Source organism: Bos javanicus, chromosome 26 (assembly GCF_032452875.1).
Source record: "Bos javanicus breed banteng chromosome 26, ARS-OSU_banteng_1.0, whole genome shotgun sequence".
NCBI classification, from domain to species: domain Eukaryota; kingdom Metazoa; phylum Chordata; class Mammalia; order Artiodactyla; family Bovidae; genus Bos; species Bos javanicus.
The window spans coordinates 20,496,196-20,522,955 of record NC_083893.1 but is presented as its reverse complement, the minus strand read 5'-3'; the positions used below and the strand labels follow the sequence as shown (position 1 = coordinate 20,522,955).

The following is a 26,760-nucleotide window of genomic DNA, read 5'->3' as shown; positions in this document are numbered from 1 at the left end:
AGTTTCCTCAGAGTGTGAGGGTCTAAAAAGTACAAACATCACTGATGACTTCTTTCAAAGGTTTCATCTGAAGAGGAGACCAGCGAGAATGGCTTTTAGCTTATTACTCAAAAAAGGAGAGCTCTTTCTTGGTGCTAATATACAATGCATGGTAGGCAGACTAAAATTTTGTCTTCTAGATTCTTTGAAATTTGAATAAATATTACTATAGATTGAGCTAATAATTGAATGAATACCTTGAAAGGAATACTGTGAATTTTTCCGAGTAATACCGCCCCCTCCCCCAGAACAATCTTGTTTGTGTTTACTGGTGATTTCACATTGCTATACAAAGTTCCTTATTTTGGACAGAAAGCAAACTTGATGAAAAGAAGACCATGTAGAAACAGTTCTAAAATCAAAAGAGTAGGGCTGAGTACCTTTCCTATTCTAAAATACAAAATGCATTTTTTAAAAAAGAGAGGAACATACATTTGAGCTTGTGTGCTAAGTTGCTTCAGCTGTGTCTGACTCCATAGGGTTACAAAGAGTCGGACATGACTGAAGCAACTTAGCACGAACGCACATAATCCTGTAAATTACTGCATCGGATAGGGTCAGGGAGATGAGATAGGATAGGATAGGATATGAGAGTGAGTTGTGGGAAGTGAAGCAGATGGTAAAAATCTGTCTCACACTAGAAAGTTTACAGTCCTAAAGATTCCGTTCCACCACAAACTTCCCCATTCTAATTAAATTACTGGGCTGCAATGGGCTCACAATCCACCCAACAACTCTTAACAAGTCACTTCTATCACAGGAAGGTTGGGCAGACATCTGGGTGCCACAGACAGAAAAGAAACAGGCAAGATAATCCATGCCCCAAATGTCTTTTCATTTCTCATCAGCAGTTCTACTTCACAGATCTTTATCTGCTTTCCTTCTCTGAAAACCACTCTTTCTACTTCTCTTTGACAAGATTCTGTATCCTGTCCCCTCCTACTTAATGAATAACTTTCCCCAGTACATTGGTTCTCAAAATTTGTGGGCTCAGAACCCCTTTTTACAGTCTTAAAATTAGTGAACTCCAAAGAGCTTTTGCATACATGGGTTACATCCATCTACATTTACCATATTAGAAAATAAAACAGAACATTTAAAATATTTATTAATTTAGAGACAATAGTAAATTCAATACATATTAACAAATTTTATGAAAAATAACTATTTTCTAAAACAGAAAAATTAGAAGTGTGGTGGTGTTTTAGAGTTTTGCAAATCTCTTCAGTGTCTGAATTAATAGAAGACAGCTAGATTCTCATATTTACTTCTGTATTCAGCCTGTTATAATAAGTTGTTTCGACTGAAGCATGTGAAGAACGACAGAGGATGAGATGGTTGGATGGCATCACCAACTTGATGGACATGAGTTTGAGCAAGCTCCAGGAGTTGGTGATGAACAAAGAAGGCTGGCATGCTGCGGTCCATGGGGTTGCAAAGAGTCGGACATGACTGAGCAACTGAACTGAGCTGACTGATATGAAGAAAATCAAGCTTCACATAATGTTGCTGGAAAAGGGAATAGTACTTCAATAGCCTTTTTAGATTACTGTGGATATTCTCCTTCGACACTACACTGAAAGTTGACAGGTGGAGTTTCTTACAGGTTGGTGGCAATGTGGAATCTAAACTCTAAGAACTTTTCATACTGTTACATTAAAATGCACTGGTCTATCTTTCACTTTAAATTGCCTTTACTTACACATGATGTTGTCACATCATATACTGAAAACTACTGGTTCATTGAGCTATGCATATCTTCTGAACATCGACATATTTCATTCTACCAAAACCCACATACTTTCATTAATATCACTACCAATTTTATCAAAAAAGTCTTTGAAGTATTGGGAAGCAAAACTTCTGAACTACTGGGAAGCACACCCACAGTGGCAGAAACAAATATCCCAAACTTCTACTTTTCACTTAAAAATTCAAATTTTATCATTGGCAATAAATACTGATAGTAATTTTCTGTGAGGTGATAGGTTTTTACTTCATTCATTTTGAAGAAAATGTCTTAACGAAATACCCACGTCTGAAATTCATAGTTGTTCTGACAGTTATTCAAGTGAAAAACAGTGTGATAAAAGCAGGGCTGTGTTCAGCTCACAACTCCAACACCGCGTAAGTGCCTTTCCTTGAGACAACCTGTGTACATAGCAACGTGCTTAATGCATATTTCCCATTTTGTCATACAGAACATTAAAATGATATTCTTAAGTGGAACTTGACGTTTCTTCCCATTGCAACTGTGTGAAGACACCATATTACTGGTTTAATTTGGTGCTCCAGCTTGATTTGTGCTAAAGCACTAGCAGTTCTACCCAATACTGCTTTTGTATCATCAGTGTAAATGTCAGCTCAGTGAAAAAAATAAATACTATCACCACAGCCAAAAGGTAGAAGCAACTTAGATGTCCATGATAGATAAATAAACATGTGTTATATACATACAATGGAATACGATTCAGCCTTAAAAAAGAAGGATATCCTGTCACATGCTACAACATGGGTGAACCTTGAGGACATCATGCTAAGGGAAATATGTCAGTCACAAAAGACAAACATTATATAATTCCACTTATAAGAAATATGAAAAATAAGCAAATTCACAGAATCAGAAAACAGAATAGTGGTTACCAGGGGCTGGGGGTAGGGAAAAAATTAGGGTTGTTGTCTAATGAGTATAGAGTTTCAGATTTGCAAGATGAAAAAGTTCTGGAGATTGGCTGCATAACAATGTGAAGATACTTAACACTTAAAAACAATTAAGATGATAAATTGTGTTATGAATTTTTTAAACACAAAATATGTTAGTATTTTTATTGAAATAGTTTTGGCCTTACAGACCCCCTAAAAGGGTCTCAGAGACTTCCAAGGGTTACTTTGAGAGCCGCTACTTGAACACAATCTTCTTTCTAACAAACATCCGTCTGTCTGTCTTCCTGTTCCTTCCCCTTTCCCTTCTTTGACATGGTTTTCCAGCTCTTAAGAAGCCTCCACTCAACAATGCCGATGCTTGTAATATTCACAATGACTTGGAGTGTCGTTATTCTCTTGAAGCAGTTTGCTTATATTTCAGGCTGAGCCCTAAAATTTCTTTCATGTTTGCTCCACCTCTCCATTTAGATTCTCAGTTTCTCAACAGTGAGTACATTAACTGCACGCCCCAATACAGTCAGAATGTTCCTCACATTTCTCCAATATGTATCAATCAATACTGACTGGCTTGGGCCTAGAGCTCACAATATGAAGCTGCTGGTCTGTTAACAATTCACCTAAGTCTTTGTATAGCTATACTCAAAATCAGTTGGTCTCTTTCTTAGAAAATTTCAATGGCTTTCCAAAGCATCCTGTCATACTCTTTGGTTCCTGTCACAATAAGAAACCTTAAAACTCTAATCTGGGTAAAACTCAACTTCGCTTTCTTTTCTCTTAAAGTCGCCTTGTGTGCACTGGCAGAAAAAAGTCAGCTGACACTACAATACAAGAAAGAAAGACAGGACCAGAGGGCATTTATGCTATACTTTCCACCTGAATCTCTCATCAGTAGCTGCAGGCTGCAGAAGTATCTATGTTTCTCATCTTCCGTACAGATGAGTAACTGAAGAAAAATTCTTCCCTTTGGCTTGAAGTAATAGTATCATCTTTTCCTGGAATTCTGACCTCTTATGACCTATTCAGGCTTCTTAGAAGCCCTTCCTCGTCTAGGCTCCTAACTAAGATGCATCACTGGTCCTTTCTTGGATATTTTCATTTCTGATTTGCAATCCTAGACTTAGCCATCATGATTAATTACTCGCATTGCTGGATCCTCCTGCTTTGCTGACACTGCACTAAGTCAATCCCTAAAGAGGACTTAAAGCCCAAGAGAAAAACTCCAAAAGCTTTGGAATCCCTCACACCCACTGTCCCAGAAGACATCCAATTTACCATCACATGCACTTACCCCCGCCTCAAACCCACCAATCCTTTCTATATGAGAAGCATGATTTCCCTCCAGTCACTGCTGAGTCAGTGAAAAGAAAGATACCCACATATACATCACCCAAGGTAGAACTGGAAGACAACTGGCTTTTCGCTGCCATTATCCTCAAAACATTAACAGCATTAGAGCAATAACTGACCAAGCCATTAGCTTACAAAATCAACACAAATTATACCACTTCTAGAGATCAAAAAGATCTCAGTAACATGCCAAAAGTCCACTAAAGTGGCCTCCATTAGCATGGAGCTACCACCTCTTTGATGAATTGTCATCATCCCAACTCTGTTCAAGGCTCAAAACCAAATATAATGACATTATAGCCAAAGCAGCTGTGCATGACTGATGATGGTACTACATGCCCAGAAAAGCATCTTGTAAAGTTACTACTTATTTCCTAACAAGATTAATCAGAGCAGTCAGAAACATTTATAATTTAAAGCTCTGCTTATAAACACTATGAACACCATTAAGGACAAGCAAATGAATAAATGCAAAAAAATGTCTTCCATTTCACTAGCAAAATCTCTGAATTGCTCCACTATACATTAGAACCCTTAACTTCATCTGTATATTTGTTTATCATTTTTATTCTAACCATAAGTAATGGCTCCTTTTCACTTGCTTTAAGCAGAATTAAAACTCCTAAGGAAGGCCACTATTGAGCCAATCACTGACACAGAAGCTCTCACTCAGTTATTCCAGGTAGCAAAGGAACATGAAGGCACCTTCAATAGCTACCAAAGACATTCTTCAGAACAATAAGCCAGACAAAAATTTCCCCACTAATAAAGACAGCAGTGGGGGTACCAAAAAGGTTTTGTTGTTGGTGATGCTTAGTTGTTAAGTCATGTCCAACTCTTTTATGACTCTATAGACTGTAGCCTGCCAGGCTCCTCTGTCCATGGGGTTCTCCTGGCAAGAATACTGGAGAGGATTGCCATTTCCTTTTACCAGGAATCTTCCCAACCCAGGGATTGAACCTGGGTCTCCTGCTCAGCAGGCAGATTCTTTACCTCTGAGCCACCTGGGAAGCCCTAACAAAAAGTGAACATCATTAAACATTAAGGTGAAAAAGAAATGTACTGAATACAACTGTTCACTGTCTTGCACAATATACATGTACACATGCTAAAAAGAATCCCTTAAACTAAAATTTATTAATATATTTTAACAATTTACCAGCATCCAGGGCTAGCACATTCCAGAACTTTCTGACCTGGAGGAAATATTTCCATCTGAACTGTCTGATAGGATAGCTACTAGTCACACATGGTCAATGAAACCTGAAATGTGACAAGCGCAAAGAAGGAACTGTGCAGACAGTATTTGTTAAGTGAATAAATGAATGAATAAATGGGTGAACAATACAAAGTAAGTCTGATGAAGTTGTTGGAGCACATATTATATGGCACATACTAGATAAACAGTTGACTAAAACACATCTAACAAAAAATATTCTTAAAGATAGCTTTGCTGTGCATGTTGGGGGAGGACAAAGGGTATATGAGAAATCTCTGCAATTCTGCTCAATTTAGCTATGAACCTAAAACTGGTCTAAAAAATAAAGTTTATTTTAGAAGCATAAATCAAAAAATAGTTCTGGATTCAAACCTTACTGACACTCACCAATCTCTAAATTTACCTTTTTCTAAACTCTAGTTCTCAGGTAAACCTCCTGCTTTCTCCTTCAGCAACAGTGTGAATACATGTTTATATAACAATAATTCTTTGGTTTTGATATTGAGGGAAAACCCCCATTCATGCTTCTAAAATTTGGGGCCGTATCACCACCAAAGTGATATGGTAGGTTCCACCAATGACTGAAAAAATTCAAATTAAAATACAGTTTTCAATACAATTTGAAAAAATTCAAATTAAAATATTTTCCACAATTTAAATTGGAAAAAAAAATGACTATTAAATGTATGTGATATAAAAACCACAACTACAAGTCCTTGTCCTAATTGTTTATAAGGTATTGAACTTAAGTGATGGGTATTTCCCTCAATTCCTAGTTATTTGCTTAATCATTTTATCATCAGCTAATGCTCACTGGTGCCTAACAGTAACAGCCACCACAAAAAACAAATTCTGGACGAAAAATTTTAAATGGAGTTAGTGCTGCCCCTTACCTTCATTTACCTTCACTGTATATTTGCAGGGCAGAAAGCAGAACAGAAAAAATCAAGATTATTTCAAATAATACTAACAAGCCTAACATCCGCAGTGCACACCAGGCAGTCCCAGATGCTTTTCTTTTTTAATCCAAATGACAAGGCAGGCATTTTTTACCTCTACTTTATACTTAAAGAAATGAGATACCAGAGTACAACATCTGTCTACGATCACTCAACTAGAAAATGATGGGCTGATTAACTCTAAAATCAACCCTCTGTCCCTATACCACAATGCCATGTTCCCAGATAAATATAACTGAACTGTAGAACAGTGCTTCCCAACTTAGGCTGCATATTAGAATCTCCTTGAGAAAAGGTCCAGTTGTTTGTATTTTTTAAAGGTCCCCAAATGATTCAGGAGCTTCCCTGTTGGCTCAGATAGTAAAGAATCCACCAGCAATGCAGGAGACTGGGTTCAATCCCTAGGTCGGAAGATCCCCTGGAGAAGGAAATGGCTACCCACTCCAGTATTCTTGCCTGGAGAATTCCATGGACAGAGGAGCCTGGCAGGCTACAGTGCATGGGGTCAAAAAGAGTGGGACATGGCTGAGTGACTAATACACTTTTCTCATAGAATTGAATACCACTATAGACATGGTCTGTAGAAAATCTGAATTATTGAGTCTACTTTTAATAAATTTCCTCTCTCCCACCTACTGTCAAGATGTCAGCATATTATTAACCACTATCATCAGTGTGTCTACATCTAATGACCACCATACCCTTCCCACTACCACCATTCTAACTGGCTATTACCTGCTATGCCTGAGACAAGAGAGAACCACGCTAATTAAAACAGTATGTACATGTACACAGTGAGTGAGTGAGTGAAGTCGCTCAGTTGTGTCCGACTCTTTGCGACCCCATGGACTGTAGCCTAACCAGTTCCTCCGTCCATGGGATTTTCCAGGCAAGAATACTGGAGTGGGTTGCCATTTCCTTCTCCAGGAGATCTTCCTGACCCAGGGATTGAACCCAGGTCTCCTGCATTGTAGGAGAGCAGGAGGGCCACCGTCTGAGCCACCAGGGAACATCACTATATGTACACAGTAGTATATTTTAAATGGATAACCAAAAAGGACCCACTGTATAGGACAGAAAACTCTGCTCCATAATATGTAACAACCTAAATGGAAAAATAATTTGAAAAGAATGGATACATGTATAACTGAATCACTTTACTGTACACCTGAAACTAACACAACATTGTTAATCAACTACACTCTAAAAATAAAAAGTTAAAAAAACAAAAATATAGTTTGTAAAACAAAAGCAAAGAGGCTCTATTTGAGTCTAACATCACTACAGTACACAAGCTCCTAATACATGAACTTAGTGACATCAGATATGGTTACTCATAAGCCTCTTCTGGTTAATTTCTGCTTTTTAATTTTATTCCTGATTCTTGACTATGTACAGTCCCTGATTCTTTGTTCCTGATTCTACACAGTTAAACTATTATCTCATTGGGAAACAATTATTCCTTCACATATGCCTTCCTACCTAGATTACAAATTCCTTGAGTTCAGGGGCCACGTTTTATTCACCTTTGTACTCTAGCATCTAGCTCAGTGTCTCACATGCTGCAAGCTCTCAACAGATGTTTGTTTCCTAAATGCCTCATATAGGCAGCCATGAGTGAAGTTTAAGGACACGTGGTAATTTGTGGCCATATGCAAACAACCCTTCAGTAAAGAACAAGGAGCTCTAAGGCTATACGGCTGCTGGCTGCTTAGCCAGAGCATTACAGGGTGTAAAGATTTTGTCAGGGGTGTGAGGATTTTGTTGTCACTATACAGGCACAGTCTGAGTGTTCCTTAGCTCTGGGGCTGACTTGTTTCAGTTAATTCAGCGTAAGTATTTATTGAATCTGGCCACCTGAGTTTAGTAGTGGATGAGACTATCAGATCACTCTACCTCCAATGAGTCCCTCAGATGCATTTTCTTCTCTCCATCATCATTGCTGCCACCCACGTCTAGGCCATCATCGTCTCTCTACTGGAGTATTCCAATTTATTCTCCATAATGCCACCAAAGTGACCTTTTCTTAAAAAGCAGTTCTGATCACATCACTCTTCAAAGTTTTTCAAAGCCTGCCCTCTTCCCTTAAGATAATGTCTAAACCCCCTAAAATGGCTTAACAGGCCCAGTCTGATCTGCCCCTCTAGCTGTACAGATCACCACTCACTGCCTAGTAGTCCTTACTCTAGCCATATTATCCTACAAATAAATCCATAATTAGACCATGCTATATTCCAATGAGAAACTCTGCTCAAGTATGTCGAAAAAATCTCAATAAGCATTTAAAACACTCAAATTATGGATTGAGTTTTCTAAAGCGAACAGGTTTCTCAAGACCAATTGTTAATAACTCTGTCACTGATCTAAAGAAGTGTTTCCTCTTTGGCAAGGAAGAAAGAAAAATACAAAACAATACTGTTACTGGAGGAGGAAAGTTGAAAACAAACTTCTTGAAAAAAAGCACCAAGGTCTCCATGCCGTGGTTCCTATCCCTCAGCACATAGTGGCCAGTCAATAAATGTTTGTTGAATGTTTTAATGAATGAATGACCAAAGTGAATAGGAAATGAGAAATTCTGGGGACAGAACAACCCAGAAATATTAAGGGGAGGATGCATGTGTCCCAATTCTGACCAAAAAAAGACTCAAGGAAAGAGCTGCTGGAGGTTTCCAGGAAGGGTCTTCATTCTTTTAAGAGGGCATGGAAGACCTGTTTCTCTCCTACAGGACACGAGTGAGAATGGAGGTAGCCCTGGCTGCTATGATACAACCACTTAGTATGCGGACAAAATGGGCAACTGAGACAGAGACTCCCATCCTGAGAGCCAATGTTGAACTTGTGGTCCTTCTACCCCTGAACTTCTCATTCTGGGAGCCAATAAACATTCTTATTATTTAAGTCAGTCTGACTATTACTTGTAGCCCAAAGCCTCCTAACTGATACTTTCTGGGAAGCAGTAAGGAGAAAATCATGTTGCAGATGATGAACACAACATATTACCATTTCATTCTGTAACCTAACCAGAAGCTAATCTATATTTTTAAGCTTTTTCCTGATAGTCCAGTGGCTTAGATTCTGCACCCCAATACAGGGGAGCAGGGTTCGATCCCTGGTCAGGGAACTGAATCCCACATGCTGCAACTAAGACCCAGTGTAGCTGAATAGAATAAAATAAATAAAAAAAATAAAAAATAGCAAAATAACTGTTTTAAAGGAATACAGACCTTCTATGCACTGGTAGGCTATATCAAATAAAAGCTATATTAAATAATTCCGAATGTATTTTCTGTGAAAAAAGGTATTCAGCTCTCATGGAACTAACAATAGGTTAGACTCACAGAAGAAAATACTAATGAATTGGAAGGCACAGCAGTATAAAATATCCAGAAAAACAGAGAGAGAAAAAAAGACTAGGGAAAAAAAAGTGAGCAGAACATAAGTGGGCTGTGAGAAAATTTCATATGACTCAACATATGTCACTGGAGACACCAAAGGAAAAGTGGGAGAGTATAGAAAAATATTTGAAGAAATAATATTAACATTTTCCCAAATTTGACTAAAAATTATAAATCCATAATCCCAAGAATAAACAAATCACAAACATAAGAATCATGAAGAAAACTACACCAAAGCCCATTACAATCAAATTGTTTAAAACCAGTGATAAAGAGAAAACCTTAAAAGCAGCCAGAGGAAGACACATTATGTACAGAGAGAACAAAGAGAAAAATGACAACAGAGCTCTCCGAAGACAAGCCAGAAGACAGTGACGTACCATCTGTAAATTAAAGAAAGAAAAAAAAAAGATCAACCTAGAGTTCTGTATTCAGTGGACATTTCTTTTAAATGGAAAGCAAAATAAAGACTTTTCCAGTCATATAAAAGTTGAAAGAATTCACCAACCACAGATTCATACTACTATAAATGTTAAAGGAAGACTATCAGGCAAAAGGAAAATGATACCAAATGGAAATACGAAATCTATACAAAGGCATGAAGAGACCCAGAAATGGTAAATATACAAGCCCTTTTTTCTTATTTTTAAAAACCTCTTTAAAAAATAATTGAATGCTTAAGGCAAAAATAATAATGTATGGTAGAGCTTATAACATATGTAGAAGAAGTAAGAAGTATGACAACAATAGCACCAAGGTCAAGGAGAAAGAGAAGAATGAAAGTACACTGTTGTTAAGTTTTTACACTGTGTGAAGAGGTATATTACTTGAAGTAGTAAGTTAAAAATGTATACTCTAAGCCTTAAACCATAAAGCAACTACTGAAAAAATAAAAAACAGAATTATATCTAACAAAACAACAAAGGAGATAAAATGGAATCATAAAAAAATGTATTCAAGAAAAGGGGGGCTAAAGAGGAAAGACAAACAAAGAACAGATGTGCCAAGCAGAAAGCAAATAGCAAGATAGATCAAACCCTGAAGATAATTGATTAATGGAAAAACCTGAACAGCCCACATAAAAGGCACACATTGTCAGACTGGGTAAAAAGACTCAACTGAACTCTGTCTACCAGAAGCACACTTGAAACACAAAGAAACTAAAAGGCTAAAACTAAAAGAATGAAAAAACATCTATCATGCTAACACTAATCACAAGAAAGCTGAAACTGCCATAGAAATACCAGGCTAGTAGATTTCAGAGCAAAGAATATAATCAAAGATAAAAAGTCATTTAATAACCATAAAAGGGTCAATTCATCAAGAGTAGGTAACAATTGTAAACATTTATGCACCCAGTTAAGTCAGCCCACCAAAACACGGAAAGAGAAACATGCCTTTCATGGTTAAAAGGTAGCATTAGCATTTCTCAATCAGAACTGAACACTGCCAAAATAGGGATTAAGATCTTTTTAATGTAGTAAGTGGCGTGCAGTTTTAACTAAAAGTGCAGTATTTCCCAGTATTCCCCAAAAGAGTCAAAGGTGGTTGTTGTTCAGTCGCCAAATTGTGTCCAACTCTTTGTGACCCCATGGACTGCAGCACCCCAGGTTTCTCTGTCTTTCACTGTCTCCTGGAGTTCACTCAAATTCGCGTTCATTGAGTCAGTAATGCTATCTAACCATCTCATCCTAAGGTAGCAATATGTTAAACAGCTTATCAAAATATTTATGACTTCACTGCCAAAGCTGGTCAAAGCAATGTAAAGCTGACTCACCTTTCATATTGCCTATCTCGTGGTGATGAAGCACCCCAATGTCGAAAGTCCATGATTAACATAAGTAAAAGGAGACAGGATATGAAGAAGAGTCCTAGGAATGCCACCCGCTGCCGGGAAAATGGGCTCACTGTGGGCACAGTGAAGTACCAGGAGGCTGGGCAGAGGAAGGAAAAACTGATCCTGAAATAAGACAAACATTAGTAAGAAAAGTCTCTACAATTGAGTGCTAAAAATGGTTTTAAAGCTAGGTTAAAGCCCTTCCTAATAAAGACAAAAAAATGTATGCCACCAGAAGTCTAAATGTTCATTTAGTCTCAAAGTTTAGAAAAGGACCTATATGGTTCATGGAGCTTTTACTATATAAACTAAAAAAGCCCTCTCTGCTCTCTTTCCAGAGCCTGCACTTTGGGGTGAAATTCAAAGAACTAACTTCATGTTAATGAAAAGATCACCAGTCTCCCTGTGCAAACTCATATAACATTGAAGAATCAGAGCACTTGCAACAGTCCCACCAAGAATACTGTCAAAAAAAAAACAGAAGAGACAAAATTTATTAACTGATTTTTAAAACTATTTTAATGGGTAACATATACACACAGTAAAAAAAAAAAAAAAAAAAAAATCAGTTTAAAGGATATATAGTGGAGAGTGAGTCTTATGCCTTAACCCCTCATTTCCCTCTCAGAGGCAACCACTATTACCCATCCAGGGATATTCTGTGTGTGTGGGTGTGTGTGTGTGTGTCTCGCTCAGTGTTTGTGTGTATGTGTGTCTCTCGCTCAGTCGTGTCTGACTCTCTGCAATCTCACTGTTCCCCAGGGACATTCTATGTATATGTGTGTCACTCACTCAGTCGTGTCTGACTCTTTGCAATATCATGGACTTTATGCATACACAAGAGTAAATACATACCATCAAGGTAATGTATCTGTGTATGTGTGTTTGTGTGTATCTCCACTCCTTTGGTTTTACACCAGTAGGTATACTGTCCTGCATCTTTCTCCATTTATTCTATTTGACAACTGTCTCATTTGCTACAAGTTGACCCACATATCCACATAAATCTTTTCTGAAACCTTCAGAGTATTATAATGTATGAATAAGTGTATTCAACTGTGAAGTTCACTTTTCATACTAATTCAAAAGCACCTCAGTCTGTTTTCAAAGTTCATTACAAAACAAAAAAATTTTTTTGTTTGTGTTTTTGTTTCACCTCCTCAAGGGGCACCTAGCCTCACTCAAGTGGAAATCTGAAAGAACATTACAACCTAGTAGCACTTATTAGAACAGAGCAAGCACTCACTCAATCACCCCTGGGACACTGCTGAAAAGTACTGCTGTATCCGCCTTCAAAAGAATGCAACTCTGATCTTCTTTGCATCCATCTGACCAGGCTGCAAAGTCCACATGCAGCCCTAAAGCAAACCTCACTTGTAACAACCTCCCAAGGCCTCTCAACCTGCCTGCCAGCCCCCAGCTGAGCTTCCAGCAGAGGATAAAGTGTGCAATCTTACCTAGCCATGGGTTCCCGTCAGTGGTCTCAATGTCTGTCACCTCCTTTTCCTTTTGCCTTGGAAAGGTAGTCTCCTCGTCCTCGGCATCTCCTAAGTCTACAGCCTGGAAAGAGTTGGTTGGGTTTCAGGTTCATCTCCAGCAGTGCCCACGAGACTATACCCCCATTCCCCCTCACGAGAAGCCATGGCGCCCACCCACTCCCCGGGCTCCCACTCCAGATGCGTTTGTTCTCGTTCCTGGGGTTCAATGGACCCTACCCCGGTTCCCTGGGAGCCGGGTGTTCTAGAGGGCCGGCAACGTCCTCGAGGAACCCGCCGTCCCCAGGTGGCCGGGATGGGAGTTCCTCTTTCCCTCGCCTCCCCTTCCGGCCCCACAGCCTTCCCATGCTCACACTCACCGGTCGAACGGCCAGCCGGCTCCCTCAGCACCGTTCTTCTAGGTCCAGTAGCGCTCCCAGCAGCTTCTAAACAAGCCGGAAGGAGGCCCGGGCAGCCGGCGGCGCCACGTCCCCAAGGAAACCGCAGAGAGCCAATGACTGACAGGGGACCCGAGGAGAGGGATCCGCCCTCCTCCAGCCTGAGCGACGGGCAAACCAGCTCTGTCGGCCGCACGTAGGTCCGCCAGGGTGGCCAATCCCATAGAGCGCTCGGCCTTACTGCCCGCCCCGGGATTTCCGGCGCGTCCAATCCGGAAGGGTGTCGTATGTGGCTCCGCCTGGATGGGCCGGCGGGGGCTCACAGGGGGAGAGGTAGCAAACTGCGCCCAGGTACCCAGCGGCTGCTGCCCTGTCGGTGGCGCGAGTTCTCCACTGGCCTCTTTCTCTGAGGCTGTTTTCGGGACAGAGCCGCTGGCCTTTTGGGGGAGTGGGGGTGGGTGAGAGATTAGGAGCTGGGGGTTCGCGACAAAGGTGCATTCCTTGCCTACAGCCAATCGGAGGTTTTGTGTCCACAAACCCTGCCCTCCAGAACGGCAGTTCTCCCTACAGTCTCTCAAACATGCCCCGGATTCCCTGTCTTGTCCCGTGAGAAAAAAAACATAAACTGGGGACAATGACGACTACACCGAAGCACTTATATCCATTCATCCAACATTCAGTGAATGTCTACTGTGAGTCAGACATTACGAGCGGCGACACAAGGATGTTTCTTGAATGTTGCTTTTCTGCTTGGTTTATCAGGGGTTCCTCTCATTTCCAGGAGGGAACCGCTAGGACAGGATGAAGTCCAAGTCCTTACAAACGTGGCACATACATGGCCGTCCACGACTTGCCAATGCAGCCTCTTCCACTGCTCAGCTCCCTTTTTATGCTCCAGTCGCACACCTCTGGTTTCCGCCTCCTCTACCTCTCGCCTCCACCTGCCTTGGTCCTCTTTGCCAGATGAACTCAGCCTCGTCCCTTACCTTCGATTTCAGGGTCACTTTCCCTAAAAGCCTTACTTGATCTGCTGCTGCTGCTGCTACTAAGTCACTTCAGTCGTGTCCGACTCCGTGTGACCCCATAGACGGCAACCACCAGGCTCCCCCGTCCCTGGGATTCTCCAGGCAAGAACACTGGAGTGGGTTGCCATTTCCCTCTCCAATGCATGAAAGTGAGAAGTGAAAGTGAAGTCGCTCAGTCGTGTACTTGATCTACACCTCCTTTATAGATGCCTACTGTTTCACTCACCACGTTGAGTTAGTTATATTTATGTATGTATCTATCCCAATAGACAGGATATCCTTGAGGGCAAGGACTATCCGCTTCCACAGCAATGCTGGACACTCCCTGGCACACAAAATAGATTCATATATGACAATAAGTGAATGAATGACTGTGGGAATAAATGAAGACCACCCAAATGAGAACAAAGAGGCTATTCTATACCTAATGAAACAAGGCAGTCATTCACTATCACTTGGCATCTGGCAGAGAACCAAAGACTGTCAGGGGAGTGGGAAAGTTTAAGGTAGAAAAACAAAACGGGAAGATTTCATGTATGCACTGATTTGAGAGTACTGGCATGGGGAAGCTGGAGGCAGGCTACTAGAAGTATGGCATCTTATGTGATTGTTTTGGTAGAGCATATTTGACTTTCTCCAGTTGGTCCTGAGTTGGAAAAGCAGGGCAAAAATTGGGGAAGCTGACAGTCACTGACCAGTCATAAGAATTCTTGGCTGATTGCTGCAGATTGATTGCTGAGCTGATTGCTGATTGTGGGTCAGAGTTTTAATTGTCATATGTGGTCTGACCATTATCGAGTTTGTATATTCAGTCTCTCATGACTGTTTCTTTTTTCCTCCATTACCCTCCCAACCTGGTTGAGTTTCCTAGCTTGCTTCAATTCTCACCTTTCTTCTTTGTCCCTCAATCCTTACTCTGCTTCAAGTGTTATATTTTATCCAGGCCCCCAGAAACTACATTGAGTAGAATAGTTGTGTAAAGTTAGGATTAATCACAAAAATATACAAATGTCAAGTGGTTTTTTTTTGTTCTAGAGCCCAGTTTGGTGCCTAGAAAAAGATAGATGTGGGAAAAATTCAACAAATGTTTTGGCTTTCTTTTTTTTTTTTTAATTCTTGAAGTTGCCTACTAACTATGCAGTTATAAATCTAATCTATGTATATTTTAAATTCCAGCGTTCCACTAAATGAGTGTTTTTGAGCAGAAATAAAATGCCTATTTATGTTTTAAGTTGTACTTAATGTATATGGTTGATGAACTATTAGAACTTGATGGTGCATTCAAACATCTTCTAAATTTACATTTCATAACTATTGTTACAAAACAGAAAAGAGGACTTCCCTGGTGGTCCAGTGGTTAAGAATCTGCCTACCAGTGCAGGGGACAGGGCTTTGATCCCTGGTCTGGGAAGTTTCCATACGCCGCAAGACAACGGAGCCTGCGTGCCACAGTTACTGAGCCCTCGGGCTCTAGAGCCCGTGCTCTGCAACAACAGAAGCCATCTCAGTGAGAAGCCTGCTTACCATAACTAGAGATTAACCCCTGCTCACCACAACTAGAAAAAGGCTATGCACAGCAACGAAGACCCAGTGCACCCCAAAATAAATAAATACAATGTAAAAAACAGAAAAGAAACCTACCTTTTAATCCCAATACTGCCTTCAAGCATTTGTAAAGCATGATTCTTTACAAAAGCCTGCAGTGCTTATTTGATTAACAGCTTACAGGGCTGAGTTCTGAGGTTTCCAGTCAGGAGGCCAAAAAAATGGGTTGAGATCATTTCTCCATTTCATTTGCTGTAATTCAACATGTTGAAACAAATTACAGAAATATGCATTTCAAAACAGGTTTTTAACTGCTTTTTAAAGGCTTGTCTACAGTTAAATTTGCAATTTTCTCAAAATGTTCTTGACTCTACCCAGCCCTGAGCAAAATCAGTCAAACCAGCCCCACACTATGTGTTAGTTGTATGCTTAGCTTAATTTCTCATCAATTGTCCTTCATTCCACACTTCATCCTGCCCTAACCTCCAATGGAGTTTAAGGTGGTCTTCGCTCTCCCCTCCAAGTTTACTCATCTCTCCTGATGTGTCTTGTAGGTACTTTATTGTCCAAGACCAAATTCACTGTTGCTCCACTCATTACCTTATCCGCCCAAACTTCCTCCATGCGTATTCCCAACTTTGATGAAATACCCTGTGATTCACCCAAGCAGAAATCTGCAAGTCATTCTTGAATCTATTCCTTCTACTTCCTTTTCCCATTCCATCCGGTTAGTCACTGCTGCTGCTGCTGCTGCTGCTAAGTCGCTTCAGTCATGTCCGACTCTGTGCGGCCCCATAGACGGCAGCCCACCAGGCTCCCCCGTCCCTGGGATTCTCCAGGCAAGAACACTGGAGTGGGTTGCCATTTCCTTCTCTGGGTTAGTCACTGGGTGTTCCTAATTCAAAGACCTAAAATTCTCTCTAATATCATCTGCTGAAATCTTCTAACTGGTCACCCTACCTCCAAAGACCCATTCCCCTCTTGTGTACCCTTCTATTCTGACATAATGAAATATAATCATGCTATTTCCTGTTTTAAAATCCTTCTGTGGTTTCCCGTCCAAATTCCTTGGCATAGTATGGCAGATTCTGCTGACTCCCTACCCAAAACACCAACGACCTCTCTTCCACCTTGTTAACAGAATCCCAATTTTATTGTAGAAACCACACTGCTATGCTTGGCTATGTGTTTCAAGAGTGCTAGCTCCCACCTCAGCCCTAGAGAGTAAACTGTGACTGGTCTGTATCAATCATAGTGGCCTATTCCTTTACCAAGTATTGAGCCTGGGCATATGGTGCAGTTCTAGCTAAAGGGAAGTCAGCTGTTGGGAGGAATGGGAGGAGGATGAAAGACATTTTGGGGAAAGATTTCCTCCATCTTAAAAGAAATTAAAAGTTTACATAATGAGAGAGAGAGAAGAAAAGGACCCTTTTCTACCTCCAGAAGTAATCTTAAGGATACCTGGAGCCGCTGTAGTCATCATAAAATGACTACAACCATCGGGGTAGGGGGCAATCCTGGGAATAACAGAATAGAAATATAGGAAAAATCATGGGAGAAGCCCTATTTATGGACTTATTATTTAAGGTACTAAATTCATTATTGTTCTTATTTTAAATCAGTTGAATCAGGGGATTCTGTCAGCTGTGGTCTCCTGACTGATGTGTGCTTAAGTCGTGTCCGATTCTTTGTGACCCCATGAACTGTAGGCTGCCAGGCTCCTCTTGTCTTGGCTTAAAATGCCTTATATGATCTAACCGCCAATATCATCCAAGCTACTCAATAGGTATTCTCACATATAACCCTGACATATTTACAGTTCTCAGAATTATGCCTTTTCTTACCTCTGAGCCTTTGCACTTGTTATTACTTCTGTGTAAATGACTTTCTTTCACTTCTCTACCAAATGAACTCCTCAAAGCTCAGCTCAAGTGTCACCTTCTCTCTGTGAGCTCCCCCAGTCAGCTCATGCACTTCTTGTCTGCTCATGTAGCACTATGCTCACGCATACTTCTATTAGGGCAAGAATAATTGTTTTAAAAGCTGGCAGCTGTTTGAGTGGGCCTGGTATCAGCTGGCCTGGTAGGAAGACAGAATATTTAGGTTTTGGATGATAATGGGTATGTTTGGTCAGGGAAAGTGGGATCCCCTGGGCTACTCTAGATGGGAGAGGTTTAGACCAAGAAGACTTCAATTATTCTCCAAATAAAACACAGAAATTTTGAGCATTCCCTCTAGAGACTGGGTTTGGGGAGCTCTGGTAAAGAAAAAAAAGTGAAATAAAAGAAAGATGAGGGACCTGTGCAAGGTGGTGGCAGACAAGACAGGAGAGAGCAGCCCAAGAGAGTCCCTATATCGTCTGTCTATGCTGCTGCTGCTGCTGCTGCTAAGTCACTTCAGTCGTGTCCAACTCTGTGCAACCCCATAGACGGCAGCCCATCAGGTTCCCCTGTCCCTGGGATTCTCCAGGCAAGAACACTGGAGTGGGTTGCCATTTCCCTTCTCCAATGCATGAAAGTGAAAAGTGAAAGTGAAGTCGCTCAGTCGTGTCTGACTCTTTGAAACCCCATGGACTGCAGCCCACCAGGCTCCTCTGTCCATGGGATTTTCCAGGCAAGAGTACTGGAGTGGGGTGCCATCACCTTCTCCGATTGTCTGTCTGTGGTTGTATAATAAATTATCTCTCCCAGTTTCTGTGAATCAGGGATTTACAAGCAGTTTGGCTCAGGGTCTCAGAGGTTGCAATCAAGATGTCATCTGGGGTTCTAGTCATCTGACATCTTAACTGGCACTGACATATATGCCACTAAAATGGCATACTTACGTGGCTGGCAAGTTGATGCTGTCTATTGGTGGGAGGCCTCTGTGCCTTCTCACATGGACTCTTTCCTGGGATCCTTGGGTGTCTTCATGATGTGGCAGCTGGCTTCTCCCAGAGTGATCTGAGAGAGAAGGATAATGTGAGTGCCAGGTAGAAGCTTTTTCTTTTTATGACTTAGCCTCAGAAATCACATATCTTCACTTATGCCACATGTTATTTGTTAAAAGCCAGTCACTAACTCTCAGTCCACATTCAAAGGTGGGGCAGTTAGGCTTCACTTTTTGAAGGGAGAAGTATCAAACAATTTGCAGACATATTTTAAAATCACTAGTCTTCAAGACAAGGTAGTCAGGGAAATTTCAAATAATAGCACTGACATCTAGAACTCATCTTTGAGTTCTGTGATACATTATAATCCTCTCCACAACCCTGAACCTTCAGTAAAAGTCTAATAACACTATAGCCATGTGTTGGAGTACCTTGAAAAATGATGGCCTAGCAGTGCAAAATGAGGACAGCAACTGTAGGAAGTGAATTAACAAGTAGGATGATTGAAAATTTAACAAACACAGGAAATCAGTGCCACAAGTCATTCACAGAAATGAAAGGCTCTTCAGAAATATCAGCTGGGGAGGTGGGATGCAGTTGAAAATGCCCACAGTACTTGGGGTGAAGGCATGGGGAGAAGGATAGTAATCTCCTTTTCTTGGTTCCCATTCTGATTTTTTTAAGTGTGGCCACCTTCAATAGGCCATGTGAATTTGAGGATTCTGACTCCATCCTGGCTCTAGGAGTGGGACATGCAAGCCAGGCCTAAGGTAATGGGCAAAGTCCCATCCTTTGGCCACAGCTGTTGTTTTCAGGAGTGGTCACACAGCCTAATTCCAGGCAAAGAGACATATTTGCTGGAGCAAATAAAAAGTTTATTTGCTTTTCTTAGTGAGTGTTTGAGGGAGCCCCCCTCCAAATTCTTGATGACATGGTTAAGTTACTGAGTCCAGTGAAACCTGAATTCCATTCTATCTCTGGATAGCCAATTATTTGAGCTAAAAAAATATCCTTAATTGTTTAAATCAGTATGAAAGGGGTTACTCTTCTTTCAATGTGTTGTATGTTTGACAATTTTCACAATTAAAATGTAGGGGAAAATTACATTAAATACCATTTTCTCAGCTACCAATCTGGGAAAGATTAAAATGTTTGATGATATACTATGTTAGTAAAGGTGTAAAAACCACTCCATTCTTCCATACGCTCAGGCCCCAAATTTTGGAGTTATCCTTAATCCTTTTCTTACTTTCATACCCACCCCCCACCCCAGTCCATAAGAAAAGCCCGTTGGTGCTACCTTAAGAATGTATTCAGAAGCAGCCATTTCTCACTAACCTCATTGTTACCACCCTGGTCTAAACCACTAAGGCAACGAGGAAATGCACATTGCATAAGGCAAACATGGACCAGGTGACAAGGTCAGGGATGTACCTTTGGGGAAAAGAGTGAAAAGGGAAAATAGAACCTGGAAAACAGCCGGGAAAATGACACATAATTCAGGGCTTTAAGGTTCACGGGTTGAGGCCCACATCTGCTGTTTTCCGCTAATGATGATATTTATATTGTTGATAATGTTTGTTGCCGTCATAACTGTGGCTAGTTGCTTGCTTTGAAAAGATATCCCATATATCTTTATAAAGGATTCAGCACCACAGAGCATTAAAAATATATCACATCTACTTAGATAAATAACCCAAGTGTCATTCCCTGCTGATAGTTTATCTTCTTTGTATGTCAAGGACAACAGACAGTTTACATTCTCTGATAATATTCAAGGAAAGTTTTGCAATTTTAGCCGTTTTACTTAAGAAATTAAAAATATTTAAATCTAGTCTTTACGATACAAATTTCATATATTAGTTGAGGTCACACATGTCACAGACCTGAAGTCAGCATATTATTGTCTGGCTTATTTGTGAGATATCCCAAATTTGGTGCTCTAGTCTAGAAACAAGTTGATTGTGCAAAGAAGCAAAGGACAGTAACTAGTTGTGGGCATCTTGGTTTCTTGATTGGCAGTTAGGTAACATGATGCCATCGATTTCTGCAGTGGGTAAATGGGCAGTCATAAAGAAAAGTAAGTAATAATAATTATAATAATAATAATCAATATTTGTTGGGTTCTAACTAGTTGATAGTATAGTAAGAATTTAACATTCTTTTTTGATTGAATCCTGAAACAAGTATGTATTATTACTATTACCATTTTACAGATGAGGTAACTGAAGTTTGGATTAAGTCATGGAACTTCAGCTACCCTATGATCCCTCCTTCATCTCTGACATTCATGACCAAGGCAATGTCAGGATGAGTCAGAGAGAAGTCTCTTTGTTTCTTCCTTTTTTAAATGATTGTAATTAATTATTTTGGGATTTATTACCTTGATCTAGAGAGGCAGCACTGTGTGCCTAAGTTTACACTCTGATGTCAGGCAGGTAAGCGTTTGAAAGCTGGTTTCACACAACTTTCCTAGCTGTGTGACCCTGAGGAAGTTATGTTCGTTAAAGCTCATTTTCTTATCCATAAAATAACAATAACAACCCTTCTAGGGTTGCTGCCCTCAGTCTTTCTCCACAGCAGCCAAAATGACCTTTTCAAAATGCAAAATTTGATGTTATCTAATTTAAACTCAAAATGAGATCCTACAGTTCTAAAGATATAAACTGATACCTTTAACATGACTTTCAAAGCCTCTCATGATCTGGCCCCTAATTTACCTCCCAGGCTGCATCTCAGTTTATGCTTCCTCAAATACTGGCCTAAACCTCTCAGTTACACGACTTCTGCAATACAACAGTCTTTTTGTCCAGAAAGTTCTGCCTCCCTTACCTCTTCTACTGCTCCCCATCTGATTCGGCTTAACTAACTCTTATTTTTAAGATCTCATTTTATTTTATTTTTTTTTTTATTTTTTTTTAAGATCTCATTTTAAATGCCACTTTCCCTGTGTAACATAACTCTATTCAAGTCCCTCTAACATAGACTTTCAGGGCATCATATGTTTTCCCTTCACAGCATACAACCCAGTTGTAATTTTACATTTGTGAGCCTCTGGTTAATGCCTGTGTTCTTCACTAGACCTTAAGCTCCACCAGAAAAGAGACCATGTCTAGGGTTATTCATCTTTGTTCCCTAAACACCTGTTCAGGGCCTGGCATGTACCATTTGAAAGAATACGTGAACTGGCTAGCACTATTAAGCTTTACTGACCCTGCTGAGACTATAACGTTAGTCTACAGAACAAGCATCATCTGGATGTTTAGAACTAGTAGGGTGATATGCTTAGTCGCTTCAATCGTGTGTGACTCTTTGCACCCTGGTGATAACAAAGGACTATTTCTCAGCGTGAATAACCTGCAGGGAAAATGCAGATGTCCACGCTTCATTCCCAGAGATGTGAGTTGATAGGCCCAGGATAGGGTCTAGAAATTTGCATGTCTGATAAGTCCTCAGGGTGACCACTGGTAAGAGAGGAAGGAAAGGAATGGAAAGGGAGGAAGAACTCACTATCTTTTAGTAAACTCCTACAAAGTAATGGCAGGGCTCGTTTTCCAGTCCTGATTTCTGTACTCTCTTTTGAACTTGTTGCTTACAAGGCATCTTCCCAGAATTAAGGCCATGATTAGGGAAAGAATGAGCTTTGCTAGCACCCTGTTGTGTGGTGTCTTGGGCTACAACTGCAGGACACCTAGTAAGGCTGAGGGGTAAAGGAACTGGAACTTACTGGATGCGTCATTGCTACCACCTAAGGGGAGAAATAGCAGCTGAGGCCCAAGATCTGTGAGTGTCTCATTCATTATTATTTTAAATAAATTCTGCCAAATTCTTACACTGTTTCAGGTACTAAGCTATTGTGAAAATATTATGTTACAGCAGAAAAAAAAAAGATACTCCTCCTGATGGGGATTCCCATCTACTGATAAATAACTACATAAAAAGTAAAAGTTTATTGGCCTGTACCTCTTAATAATAGATGAATGGGGGTTTAAAAATATTTTAAACTACATCCTGGATCACTAGATGGCTATTATTTTTTTGGTAAAGTGAGATAGAGGTCATCACCAATTCTATTTCTATATTTTGTTATTATAGGTAGTACCAAAGAACATTTTTATACAAATAAATAAGTGGGATTTTGCCAAATACTTGTCACATTTTTCCATATCCTTAAAATTTGTTAAAGGATTAGAAACCATCTCATTTGAAAAAGGATGTGTTACTCATTTGAGTAATCACTTTTTCAATTTCTGGAAATAAACTCAAAAAGTTTTATCAAGTGACTACTAACTGTTTCCCTTTTACTTAGAGGCATTTTGGTGTTGGAGCTGAAAACCCCTCAAAAATGTGTTTCATGATTTTTCTTGTTGTGAATAAAGACCTACTTCTATTATTTAGGTCATGTTAAAAGGCTATAAGAAGACATTTCAGATAGGCAGAAGTAGGTATAATAAAAATATTATATACAGGTTTGTTATTTCAAGATTTAAACAAGTTTAAAATTATACATTTGACAGAATTAAAAGAACATGTCACCGTCTGAGATGGAGATATTACTTGTAATTAAATGAAATGGTTTCCAAAAGTTCAGGGTATTATATCTTAGATTATATTATTTGGAGAACACTTTTGTTTTACCAAGTACATAAGTAGATGCTTTTAAGAACGCAGTTTTATCTACTTTGTGAAAATAAACAGCAAAAAGTAGAGAAGGTATTATATGACTAGTAGGTATGGTTTACAAAATGGTGTAAAAATAATTGTTTAGGGGAATTATTTACACAATTTACAACATGTTTCTGTCAAAATAACAAGGATATGATAGAAATGCATAAATGAAGGCAAAAAATGAGTGGCAGTGAGAAGGTTTGTGCCCAAATAATAATATGGATTTACTGTATCAAATAAAATTTTTTCTGGTGTTTATTTCATGTTCAGTACAAAATGAACTAAAACTTCCTACTGGATAAGAACCAGTGAAGCTAAAGTAATTTGGGGGGGCTTTGCCTGATATTAGGCATGATATTAGGTTTGTTTCTTAGACTGATCAAAATAAGTGATTTTGTTTTGCTTTTTTTTCTTTTATAAATAAGATCATTTAGGAGAAAATATTTAAAAAAAATGTTGTGATAGTAACTACCACCATCTGAAAAAAAAAATGTGCAAAGAGAGACAGTTTATTGCTTAAAGGATGATGTAACTAAAGTTCCAAAAGAAGATACTCTTTCAGTTGTTGGCTACATGGAGGTTTTTATGCACCAGGGCAATGAATTCTAACGAGATGAAGGATGGTGGGCAAAGGCACTCTTGTCTTTCATATGGTGGAAGGACAGGCTCTGCTTTCTCAGGAAGATTAATTTTAGGAGAGATACGGAAGATGAGGAGCAACAATCGATTCCCTTACACTATTCCCCACATACCCATTGGAAAGTCTTCCTGTACACATTCCCCAGTTGGAAACTGATAACATATATAACTGTATCTTCTCATCCTTTCAGTCCTTACTGATTGCCCCCTCTCTGAATTCCTATAGCTCTTATGGTCTATTCTTGATAATTTAGGAATCAATTTCCCTTTCAGTAACTGTAAAGAAATCAGTCTTATTTTCCACTCTGGCTGCCAGAATCAATCCCATTCTATATTATACTCATACTTCATGTCTGGTCATGAACAACAGAAGTTCAAGGAAAGAGAGTAATGTAAGTAGTAGTAGGACCTGTTTTAGACCTTCAAGACGAGATTTTTATAAGAACAAAGAGCAAAATGCATTCTAGGGAAGAACATGTGTTGACTTAGGATATAAATCAGTTGTAATGAAGACTCAGGCTAACAGCAACTTCATGAACAAGCTCTCTCCTGTAACAGAGCGTGTCATCCAGAGCGTTACTGTAATCCATAAGGCAGCAGGTTTTCTCTACCTCTTGCTCTGCCACCTGCTAAGGTAGGCCTTGTCCTCATGACCAAAACTGGTTGACATCTTCTGGGTCTGTATTCTGTGACTGGAAGGGAGAAAATGAGGAAAATATTCAAAGGGGACATACTCTTTCCTTTTAAAGGCAGAACCCAGATGTTTCAAATCAATTACACTCACATCCCACTCGCCAGAAATTAGTCACACATACAAAGCTAGCTGCAAGAGAAATTGGGGAAAAGCTGCTGAGAAGCCACGTGCCCAAGCTAAAACTTGAAATATTTATTACTAAAGAAAACAAGTGGTCTCACAGATTAACACAGAAAATGACAGGAGGTAGAAGAGAGCATAGGGAAAACAACTGTCCTAAGAATATAAGATTCTACAGTGCTCGACTGAAGAGTTGCAGGTGTGGGAAGTTACTGAGGGTTTATAAAGAATATCACCAAGAAAGTTGTCTGTTTGCTAATTTGTTTTCTAGGAGAGTTTAGTGCGGTGACATGTAGGCTACAGTATGTAGAGATGTGATGAGAGGGTATATCAGACAGTTAGGATAGATAAGGTCCTTGTTATTTGAAGTGTGGCCCAGGATCTCAAACAGCATCAGAATCACCTGGAAGCTTGTCAGAAATGCAGAATCTTAGGTCCCACCCAGACCTACAGAATTATAATGTGGCATTTCTACAAATTCTTGAGTGCATAATATTAAAGTCTGAGAAGCACTGGGCTAGCTTATGCTGTGGTATGTAATAGTCCTAAAATCTATACTTTAAAATCACAGATATTTCTTTCTTGTTCATGCTGAAAGTTCATCTGGAAGGAAGAGGGTGGCAAGTAAGTGACTGCTTCATCATCCTCACCTGGACCCCAGCCCGATGGTGCCTCTACCATCTGAACATCACCAGTCAGGTGGCAAGGGGAGGTAATGTGTGGTTCTTATACTTCTCTCACATTTCCTTTGTCAAGCAAACCCCATAGCAATGCCTGTCTTCAAGGAGGTAGGAAAAACAATTTTACCGCATCTCTAGGAGGAGAGGAATCAAAATACTTGTGAAGCCAGGAGACCCCAGAGGTAGGGAGGTCTTTAAAGGTTATCACAATGTGAATGTAAAGTGATCAGACACTAGGAAAATATAGTATCATTTGGAAGGAAAAGGAGAGTATGAACAACAACAAAGACATTTCAGAATAATTATTCTGAAGCAATCAAGAAGGACTCCCAGCTTTAGAGTCTGACAGGGTAGAAGTGAAAAACTGCAGAGGAATTGGTTGTTGTGGGGAGTGGAAAGGCTGAGTTTGGAATCAGTCAGTCAGTTCAATCGCTCAGTCGTGTCCGATTTTTTGTGACCCCATGGACTGCAGCACGCCAGTCTTCCCTGTCCATCACCAAAGCCTGGGGCCTACTCAAATTCATGTCCATCGAGTCAGTGATGCCATTCAACCATCTCATCCTCTGTCATCCCCTTCTCCTCCCACCTTCAATCTTTCCCAGTATCAGGGTCTTTTCCAAAGAGTCAGTTCTTTGCATCAGGTGGCCAAAGTATTGGAGTTTCAGCTTCAGCATCAGTCCTTCCAATGAATATTCAGGACTGATTTCCTTTAGGATGGACTGGTTGGATCTCCTTGCAGTCCAAGGGACTCTCAAGAGTCTTCTCCAACACCACAGTTCAAAAGCATCAATTCTTTGGATATGCTAAATCAGAAATTAAAGTGGATATTCGTCCTCCACCTATCTTTCCAACCTCATCTTCTATCACTCCCTCCCATCCCCAACCATGCTCCAGCCACACTGACCTTTCTGTTCCTTTGTATACCAACCTTGTTCTCACCTTAGGATTGTTGTACTTATAGTTTCTTCTGGAATGCCCTTCTCTGAGCCCATCATGAGCTCCTGCCTGTCATTCAGAACTTACCATAGTGTTAGTCACTCAGTCATGTCCGACTCTTTTCGACCCTATGGACTGTACCCTGCCAGGCTCTTCTGTCCATGGGATTCTCTAGGCAAGAATACTGGAGTGGGTTGCCATTCCCTTCTCCAGGGAATCTTCCTGACCCAAGGATAGGACCTGGGTCTCCT

At 40.1% G+C, this 26,760-nt stretch overlaps 1 protein-coding gene and 1 non-coding gene across 5 annotated transcripts in view; both read right to left on the bottom strand.

The window, feature by feature from the left end:
- ENTPD7 (ectonucleoside triphosphate diphosphohydrolase 7) overlaps positions 1 to 13,503 on the bottom strand; it is a 36,185-nt gene extending 22,682 nt beyond the window's left edge. For 3 of the 4 annotated variants that reach the window (XR_009733774.1, XR_009733775.1, XM_061403071.1), the window contains exons 1-3: positions 13,316 to 13,502; positions 12,918 to 13,020; positions 11,401 to 11,583 (exon numbers count right to left, since the gene is read on the bottom strand). Coding sequence is in view for 2 of the 4 variants with exons in the window: in XM_061403071.1 (XP_061259055.1) it covers positions 11,401 to 11,583; positions 12,918 to 12,925 (191 nt within the window). In the remaining 2 variants the exon portion in view is untranslated. Of the gene's footprint in view, positions 1 to 11,400; positions 11,584 to 12,917; positions 13,021 to 13,315 lie in introns of all 4 variants that reach the window. The other variant, XM_061403072.1, reaches the window with a different exon arrangement.
- Positions 4,990 to 5,060, bottom strand: TRNAS-GCU (transfer RNA serine (anticodon GCU)). The gene has a single exon. It is a non-coding gene; the product is annotated as a tRNA-Ser (tRNA).
- Positions 13,504 to 26,760: the final 13,257 nt, after the last annotated feature.